We start from the raw sequence: 9,698 nt of genomic DNA, 5'->3' as shown, positions 1-9,698 counted from the left end.
GTCAGTCAGTCTGTTGACCTTTGACTTTGATGCCTGATTGGCTGAGCTAGAGTGAGAAGATGATTGAAAGTGTGACTATTTATTCCCCATCCACAGTGAACCTGTCTCCTCGCGGTGATGTCACTGCATTTCTATGACCACAGGCCCAGCCAGATACTGTCAAAGATCATCTGTGGTCGAGAGGATGAATCACTCAGCATTTAACTTTTTATAATAACAGACAAACAGAACAATACATTTTAAACCTTTATATACCTGTTTTATTAGCCCTGCAGAGGTTAAAGGACATTAAAGGTTTACATTTTAGAAAGTTTCAGCTCACACGTTTTGGTCACTTGAAAGATAAAGTTGAAGGAAATAGTAAAATTTATACCTTTTTATTTTGGCACAAAATAGCAAAAGTTTATACAACTTTCAGAGGATCATGAGGCAGTTTTAACATGTCTGTGTGTGAGAATATCAGCTGCGATCATTCTCACCTGCAGAACAGGAAACATATCAGTCTCTATCAGCAGGAAGGACACAGAGACTCAGTCAGAGGATAAGGTCACAATATCTGTTTTAAAAAGGAGGAGACGAAGGCGAGGTCAAGATCAAAACTACCAAAGAGCAGACAGCAGGTGAAAGGCCAAACATGCAAAGAGCTTGTATTTATTCCCAGACTGCCTGACGCTGCTGGTTCCTCAAAGCATCCAAGAGAGTTTGGGCTCTTTGGCATTTGTTCCATGATACACCGGGTTACTGCCACAGTGAGACGCATGGATAGTGGTTAGTGAGGTAACACTGCGCAGAGACTCATTCCAGCCTGAACTTCAACTTTTTAGGAGCTAATTATGTTAATGAGGGCTCATCTGCTAAACACAAAGGCAGGACGTGAAGTTGCTGAAAAGAATGTAGATGTATGAAGACAAATCAGGGATAACTGATAGAAAACAAGGAAAGATTCAAGCAAAGAGCAGGAGGGGGTGATAAAGATTTCAAGATTTCAGAGTCTTATGTCTTTATGTTTACAAGAATGCATGTGACTGGTTCAAGCAATTTTCAGAACACTCAGCATCAGCATTTGGTGCAGAGTAACTCCTCAAAGCTCATCTCCATCTTTGCTCGGTGACACAGACGTGCCAGGATCAGCCCAAAGTGGGCAGCACTCGGGGTGGGACGGGTTGAGTATGGATATGAGGGTGGAGGAGGGGAGGGGGGCAGCGCTGATAGCTCTGAGAATGCCACATGAGCACATGAGGACAGTGATGTAATCTGAGCTCAGTGACGGACCGGCAGTTTAGCAAAGCTATATAAGAGGCCGAGGCTCCAGCTGCAGGCAAAGAGACAGACAGACGGACATACTGAGCATCAGACCAGAGGACCTGTGGACTAAAATCCACCTCCAGGTACCCACGGCACAGTGAAACCATCAAGGAGAAGAATGGGACTGCTCAGTGTTGAAGAACTGGTAAGATGTGCTGATGTGTGCAACTGTAACAGAGAGAAGCAGTGCGAGGAAACAAGAACAGGCAGAAACTTCATTTGAAAATGAGAAATCAAATAGATTTTTGTTCCTTATTGTTACATTTCTTTAATTAATTCTTAAATATTATTTAAATTAAACCATTTTTGTATGGAATGGAACCAAAAAGAAGTAATTTTGAATGCACAAAAGTAAAGAGTAGAAATATCTGTTGTTGTGTGCAGCAAGAGTTAAAAACAAGAAGCCAGTCAACCTGAAGCAAAATAACAAATTCATTATTAAAATACTAGAACCTGGACCGCGGTTGTAGCATCTTTAATTTCCCATGTAAGGCTCTTTGATTGTGATTTTGCACAATGCAAGAGCCTAGATTTGGTTTTGGCGTTGGTGGGGACGGATGATTCACCAAACCCTGCCCCGTTTCTTTTTTCTTTTTTTGCTTCTTCATAACAAAAGGAGAAATATACTTGCCTACTTATGCTATTCTACCTGCTTTTAAACAGTTTAAAATTACAATTCATAGTTTTACATGTGAATTATATAATGTTAAATTACTATTAAACAAATGACTGAAGAATGAAGTATTTTAGACTTTAGTTTACTTCAGCCATATTCCATATAAATCAGGTATCATACAAAAATAAAAATAGCTTCAAATACAGTCAAGACAATAAAAGAATATGACTTTCAGGACTCAACAAAGTTTACTCAGCTACATTCTCGCCTGAAAATATGTTAAAAGTTTATTTTGTGACCCAGAAAGAGTAATAAGAGTAATATTAAAACTAAGTAGCTGCAGTAATAGTAGCCATTATTGGACACTGGAATTGGCTGGGCCAGGCTGGGATATGGTTTTTCAATTTTGTTGTCCGGGTGGAAAATCGGGAGAAATTGGGGAGAATGGTGGCTCCGGGAGATTTTCGGGAGGGGCACTGAAATTCGGGATTCTCCCGGAAAAATCGGGAGGGTTGGCATGTACGGCCTAGCATAGTCTGTAACGTTACTATGACGGACACATTTTATGAGTGAACTTGACTTTAAGTGACTCACAGGTTTCTTTGAAAAACACTTTCTTACATCCAGGTTCTTCCTCTTTGCTGCCGTCCTCCTCTCCTCCTCGCAGCGCAGGGTTGCCGCTGCTAAAACTAAACAGAGCTCCCTGAAAGGCTCAGCCAATCACATTGGCCATATTTGTCACATGACGTAGGACTCCAGTAGAGAACGTAATTTAACTCTTTCTGCACCGCTGCACCAGATTATTGGTGGGGACATGTCCCTTCCGTCCATGCCAAATCTACGCCCTTGGCACAATGTAAATACAAGCTGAATTAAAACATGGCCGTCAGACTCACTCAAGATAGTCAAGATTGAGATCAGTAAAAAAAATGCTCGTAACAAAGAAAGTACAAGTAAATATTCATTTTTAATTCAGTTACAAACCAGATGATGAAGCAGCTAAAATGTCTTAAAACGTATTTTCAACAATGAATCTGAAACTTCTCTAATCGCACGTGTATTGGAGGTTTCCTTCACATCTGTGTGGACACACTGACAGCATATCACCATGAATAGTTATTGAAGTATATATAAAAACAAAGAAGACATGAATGCGATTTTCTCAATTCTGTGCTCTGCACTTGTTTGACTAAAGCAGTTTAAAATGTGATGAATTGTCTCTGCACACAACCTGACTCCCTTTAACTCCAAACGGAGGATTTAACTTTTAAATCCATTAAATTTACTCAGTATACTTTCCAAGATGAAAGCACACTGGAGGTAAAAGTGGTTTAATGATGAGGTACCAGAGAGGTTAGCTCAGTCTCAGCCGTGTTTGTTGCTGTGCATTAGACTTGAACATCCCTTTGTTTCCTTCAGCAGTCATTGTTAGAGTGATGCATGGACTACAAGCTGTGTAAATGACTACATGAGTGATTTGAATGGAACAGTTGTGGCTCATTAAAGAGCTGAGTGAGCGTGTGTTAATGCGTTGACGCTGTGGTGTGTTTACATTCCTCTGTTTGCAGCAGGCCTTAGCTGTGCTGAGGGGTGCATGCAGCAGCAAAGCCAAAGCTCAGTGCATCAGTCTGTGCTTCACACTGCAAATCTATTCATCAGGAAGGTTTTCTCGGTGTTTTTCTGCAAAAGGCACCATTCGGACTTTGGCCTTTCAGCTGTTGGATATATAACAGTTATCAAAATACCAGAAAAAAAACCTCACGACGTCTCCGCCTCTCCTTCTTCCTGCAGGTGACCGGTAAGAGGTCAGAGGGCATAGAGGCAGATGACTTTCAGGGGGGCGTGTACGAGGCGGCCGTCAATCAGGAGAAGCGGGATGATCGCAGATCCCACGGGGAGCTGGGGGTCGGCGGGCATCTGTCGGAGGAGAGTGACAGCGGCAGCGAACAGGAGGAAGTCAGCGTGGCAGCTCTCAATGTAAGAGCAGCAGCTACAGTGCAATGACAGGTTACACTGAGAAGTATTATTTTACTGACAGCTGTACATAAACATGTCAATATGATTATGTAACACCAACTGTGACTCTGCAGGTGCAATCACCACCTGCAGCAGCAATGATAGTTACAGGAAAGTCTCATTACTTAAAATAAAATAGGAGTGACAATAATGCATCAAATACAATGAGTACATCACAATATTCAAGTATTATCACATACATGTGTGGATGACCAGCGTGAGAATAAATACAATTATTTTTTTTGTGCTAATTCAATAAAATGTGACATTATTTAAACTTGATATTCTTAAACAGAAGAACTTACTCATCTCTAGGTAAAAACTACTTAAATATGTCAGTTTTAGAGTTGTGTATCATGTGTAATACGTACTTTTAGTCGTATTTGCAGTTTTAGTAATGGTGACAAATTTCAGTTTAAATTCAGGCGTTTCCTTTTTGCCACAGCAGAGAGAATTACAGGTTCAGGATTATGTAATAAGTTAGACTGACGTCACTTAAATCTGGTAAATGATCTCATCCAAGCACAGAGGTGAAGGAATTTTGAAGCCATCTAACTGGTTTTCTCCTCATCTGTGCTGCCACCTGGAGGCATTCAGGAGTATGACAACTTATAACAGATCATGTTGGCATTTGATTATCATTCAGTGAATAAACAGACCAGTAGAAGTTGAATAATAAATGAAGTCTGTGGTTTTTACTGTTGCGTGCTGACGGCCTCTGTCTTATTTCCACCTGTCAGACGGATAGGAGCGGCAGACTGAAGCTGGAGACGGTGGACGACCTGTTCAACATCCTGCAGCTGAGGAAGAAACGGAGAGAGAGGAAGAGCCCGGTCCTGAAGAAAGATGAGCCAGAGCCTGAGACTGTGGTAAGGTTTTTGACTTTCATGAATTCCCAAATTTTGATTTAATTTAATATTATTAATTTGCATTTGACCAGAAATACTTTAAACCTTGATGACAAGAAAGGGTGCAGTGTAAATAAAATCTGGCATTGCATAAACGTGTGCTGATGCTGAATGAAGTGAACCAAAGATGCATGAAAGTCTGCAATAGAGCTGCAACAGCAGCAGCTTCTCTTGCCGCATGCTCCGAGGCGTACCTTTCTTTTTTCTCTGTTTCTTAATTAAAGTCTCTCTACACACATTTTCCAGCCGGAGACAGTAGATGAGGAGCTGTTCCTCACAGCAGTCATGGAGAACAAACTGGCTGTGGTGGAGAAGTACCTGTCTGACGGAGGAAGCCCCGATGCAAGCGACAATGTGAGTGTGGCACAGCGATGTCTGCCTGCAGCACGTCAAAATCTCAAAAATTAGCATGTTGAAGTCAAGTACAGTAATTACACGTATGAAGCTTATTTTTCTGTATAACGTCCAGTTCCAGAGAACAGCTCTGCACAAAGCTTCTTTCAAAGGACACGTGGAGGTCATGCAAAGACTTCTGGAGGCCGGAGCGGCTATGGAGAAAAAAGACAAGGTGAGCATTTTAAATATGTCCCACCTTCTCTTTTACCCCCTTTATTAGTGATGTTTCCTCCACACACACACAGAATTATTCTAACACGTTGGGCTGTGTGTGTGTTTTCAGCTGGAGGCCACAGCGGTCCACTGGGCCTGCAGGGGAGGCAGCCTGCCGGCCTTGCAGCTCCTCCTTGATCGAGGAGCCAAGTTCACCTCCAGAGACAAGGTTGGTGGAGGACTTGTGAGGAAGGGTTACTCGAGGTCACAACAGCTGCAGCCGGTTCTTTATTTTGAAAATTACTTTGGCTCCATCTAGTGGTGTGAGCAGCACTCGCCCAGATACTTTCATAAAATACTCTACTTTAATATTTTCGTGACATTTGATTTTCAGAGTTTCTTCGTGCATGAACATAAACTCCTCTTCTTCTCCTCCTCCTCTCCCTCAGCTGCACAGCACTCCTCTGCACGTGGCTGTGAGGACAGGACACTGCGATTGTGCCGAGCACCTCATTCACTGTGGAGCAGACCTGAACGCCAAAGACAGAGTAAGCACTAAAGTACAAGCAACAGGACTTCAGCAAACAGAGGGTGATGTCACAGCGGCTTCATCCATCCTTTATATACAGTCTATGAAATAATAAAGCCAATTCAGCTTCAGGCACTCCTGCAGAGCGTTATATGGGTAACTCATTGTAAAAGAATTTGTGTTTGTTTGGAGCTGGATGTTTAGCGTTGCATTTTTCTAAAACGTAGAACAGAGTTTTAGTTTGTTTCTCGGCTGCTGGGTTCTTGTTCCTCGTGGTCTATTTCTCCCTGAATTTGGGGCACATTAATAAGTTAAGCACCTGTGTCCTGACACCAGCGATCCGTAATTACACAAACCAAAATATGATGGTCATGATAAATGATAAAAATAGGTGTTCAGTTTATTCTCTGCTGAAATGTGGGTTTTCGTCCTCGGCTGTAGGACGGAGACACACCCATGCACGATGCTGTGAGAATAAACCGATTCAAGATGATCAAGCTGTTGATGATGTACGGGGCCAGTCTCAACACAAAGAACTCTGTAAGTACACAACGCCTCCTCCAGAGAGTCAACTGGGTTTTTGAAACTACACACAATATGTCGTACTCCATGTGTTGTCACACCTGTATTGTTTACACTGATTTGAAAAGTGTAACACAAGCCTTTCATGTGATGTTACCTACCATTAGGATCACACAGTCACAAGAAGGGACCTAATTTTGTAAGCAGGGATATTCAGAGGTGTGATTCTGTTCTGGCATCTTCGTGCTCTTTAATCTGCGTGCCTGCCTCAAAGCCGGAGGCACCGAGAGCAGCAGTAAGAGTCTGGCCCCTTTAAGAACAGCCATCAGTGACTTTAAATCAGACACAACCTGAAGGAAAGAACTGGGTTGCATTTGAGCAACAGCTTACCTACCTTCCTGAATTCTTTATATGAGTTTCAGCAGCTGGAGGGCGTATCAGCCGAGTCATTAGCTGGGGTACGCTGACTGATTTCCTGGTTTGCGTCCCACCTGAACTAATGCTTCATATCAAGCCCCTCAAAACTTCACTCAAATATCTTTCTTTGTGTCTTTGTGCATAGTTAAAGTAGACTGATGTCGACAAAACCTCTGCTTTTCTTAAAAAATTATTATGTTGAATAATCTGTTTGTTTAGTGAGAACATGTGCTGTCTCTGCGTTCATCCTGTCTGCAGGGCCAGTACCAGAAATGGAACATTCAAAGTTTCTTTGTGTTTCTTTTTCCCTTGCAGGACGGGAAAACTCCAATGGAGACATTGTATTCATGGCAGAATGGAGCCAAGAGCCTCCTGTGCAACTTCAGCGAGGAGAAGATGGATCAGTAGAAGCCAAGAGAGTTCAGTAAAAACAGGAAGTCAAACTGAAAATCAGCCACAGGATCTCCTGGCCACACTGAGGTCCGCCAAGTGCACACTGCAGTTTATCCCGAGAAGCTTTCCAGAGTGCGGATGCTGTTTTTTCCTACTCACAGATATCGTGTTCCTCAGGAAATGGGCTGATGGACGTTATATGGATGTCATCCTAGTTCAGGGACTTTTCTTTGACCTGCTGAGGTTTTTTTTCCTCTTGTAATATTAATGTATCATATGTACGGTCACCATGGAGACCAGAGTGAAGGAGCGTTTGATCGACAATGTGAATTCTAATCAGGATGATGTCATTATTAGCGCTGATAGATTCACTGATCGCCAAATATTGCTGGACAATGTCTCGGACGACAGTACGTGCTTTTTCCTTAAAGCTGAGTTAAAGTCAGCGAGAAGGTGAATTATTTATTAATGACAATTCAGTGTTAGGTTCATTAGCTTCAATTGTTTGATTCAATACGTTTAACAACTGAGTGACTGAGTTATGTTGCAGTTGGTTTGTTGATTTTAACGGTCAGAGTAACTAATTATATGTTGTGAGTCTATTAGGAAGCAACAAATATAACTTGACTGTTTTAGTTTTTGCAAATGTGCTTAGAGTTCAGCTGGATGAGCTGTGTGCAGATTTAAGGTGAAGCGTGCACCGTGTAAAAACACTGCAGCTCAGTGAGCATCATCTTTTCTACAATGATGTGTGTCTCACAGGTTCTTTGGTCTTATGTGTTTGCAGATGAGAGATGAGGCAGGATAAAGTGAGCTTTGGTCAGGTTGATGAAGAGCTCTCCACTTACATTTGATTTCTGTTGAATTCGGACGTCTTTATGTGGTTTTAAAACGTGGATGTGGCCACTGTGCAGTGTCCAGCGGTTTGTGAATGACCACTTCAAACTCCCGGCTAAAGTTTTGGCCTTGCACACTTTGGGTTTTTGAAAGCACTAAAGCGTATCCTTCTTTGTTTAATATACTTTAAACGGGACCATAGTTTCCAAAATGAACGTCGTGTTGTATTCCCTCGAACTGAAGCCAGAAACTCATCGCTGAGGTAATAAATCAACTGACTTCTATACACAGCCAAGGAATCGCCACCTACTGGCCATTAAAATACAGTTTAAGGGACACTGACATACGTTTAGCTCATTTTATGTTCGTATTTTTCCCCTTTTCTTTCTTTTTTAATAAAAAGTTCTGTTTGGGGTTTAAAAAAGGTAATGTTTTAGACTTTGGTCCCTTTTCTGAATTCAGTTGGTTTCTTTTATTTCTTAAAAAATATACAACTGTGAGAGAGAAGCAGACACTGTTGGTTAAGAGGAAGTTTTTACGTTTGTGTTTAAAGATGAAATTAACTTTTTTTCCTCTGTTGTTTGATGTAATGAATAAAAGACTGATTTTTAATGCAATTTGCTGTTTATTGAAGGATGCAGTAAATATAACCTGTGCATTACTTTAACAGGCTGCATGTCTGTACAGGTGTATGTGTATAAAAATAGCTGTTTACATTTGAAAATAAAATGTATTTATTTAATTAAACACTTTAAAGCAATCATTTGATTTTCTACCTGTGAACTCAGAAACGTTGGCTTTACACCCCCATTGTGAGGCTATTTTCATTGATAGTGAGTGAACATTAGCATTTATAAGGTGCAAAAATCACATAAAAACTGTGAACTGGAGCTGTACACAGTATTGATCAGTTTAACTTGCACTGAGTCTGTTGTTCTAATTATGTCCAGATAGCAAAAATATACTCTCATTTTTCAGGTAGCCTTTGGCTGATGCTAGAAGGGCTCAGTGGGAGGGGCACTGTAGGAGCCATTTTTGGGTTGATACCTTGTGTTGTCACTTAGCCTTTACGGGAACAATGAAAGGGGCAGTCTGATTAGCTGCTGGTTTAAAACCTTTAAATGTATTCACCCTTAAATGCTCATATGTGATGAATGCAGCCCAGCAGTCTTAGCTAATTATAGGCCAATCTCCAACCTTCCTTTCATATCAAACATCCTTGAAAGAGTAGTTGTCAAACAGCTAACAGATCATCTGCAGAGGAATGGCTTATTTGAAGAGTTTCAGTCAGGTTTCAGAGCTCATCACAGCACAGAAACAGCTTTAGTGAAGGTTACAAATGATCTTCTTATGGCCTCTGACAGTGGACTCATCTCTGTGCTTGTCCTGCTAGACCTCAGTGCAGCGTTCGATACTGTCGACCATAATATCCTATTAGAGCGATTAGAACATGCTGTAGGTATTACAGGTACTGCACTGCAGTGGTTTGTATCATATCTATCTAATAGACTCCAATTTGTACATGTAAATGGAGAGTCCTCTTCACACACTGAGGTTAATTATGGAGTTCCACAGGGTTCAGTGCTAGGACCAATTTTGTTTACAT

The 9,698-nt window shown here is 41.4% G+C and overlaps 1 protein-coding gene across 1 annotated transcript; it reads left to right on the top strand.

Moving 5' to 3' along the window:
* Positions 1-1,254: 1,254 nt before the first annotated feature.
* LOC146375375 (ankyrin repeat domain-containing protein 1-like) lies at positions 1,255-8,796 on the top strand. Its single transcript, XM_084949510.1, has 9 exons — positions 1,255-1,450; positions 3,713-3,898; positions 4,678-4,806; positions 5,092-5,199; positions 5,315-5,413; positions 5,525-5,623; positions 5,844-5,942; positions 6,365-6,463; positions 7,178-8,796. The coding sequence occupies exons 1-9, from the start codon at positions 1,424-1,426 to the stop codon at positions 7,268-7,270; spliced, it is 939 nt and encodes a 312-aa protein (XP_084805636.1). The 5' UTR covers positions 1,255-1,423; the 3' UTR covers positions 7,271-8,796.
* Positions 8,797-9,698: the final 902 nt, after the last annotated feature.

This window comes from Perissodus microlepis, chromosome 13, assembly GCF_051167445.1.
Source record: "Perissodus microlepis isolate ML-2025 ecotype Zambia chromosome 13, ASM5116744v1, whole genome shotgun sequence".
Classification (NCBI taxonomy): domain Eukaryota; kingdom Metazoa; phylum Chordata; class Actinopteri; order Cichliformes; family Cichlidae; genus Perissodus; species Perissodus microlepis.
This window is presented reverse-complemented; position numbering and strand designations above follow the sequence as displayed.

Coding starts and splice junctions, on each gene's coding strand:
- LOC146375375 (XM_084949510.1), top strand. CDS start 1,424: ATGGGACTGCTCAGTGTTGAAGAACTG. Junction 3,899..4,677: donor TCAGCGTGGCAGCTCTCAAT/GTAAGAGCAGCA, acceptor TCCACCTGTCAG/ACGGATAGGAGCGGCAGACT. Junction 6,464..7,177: donor GTCTCAACACAAAGAACTCT/GTAAGTACACAA, acceptor TTTCCCTTGCAG/GACGGGAAAACTCCAATGGA.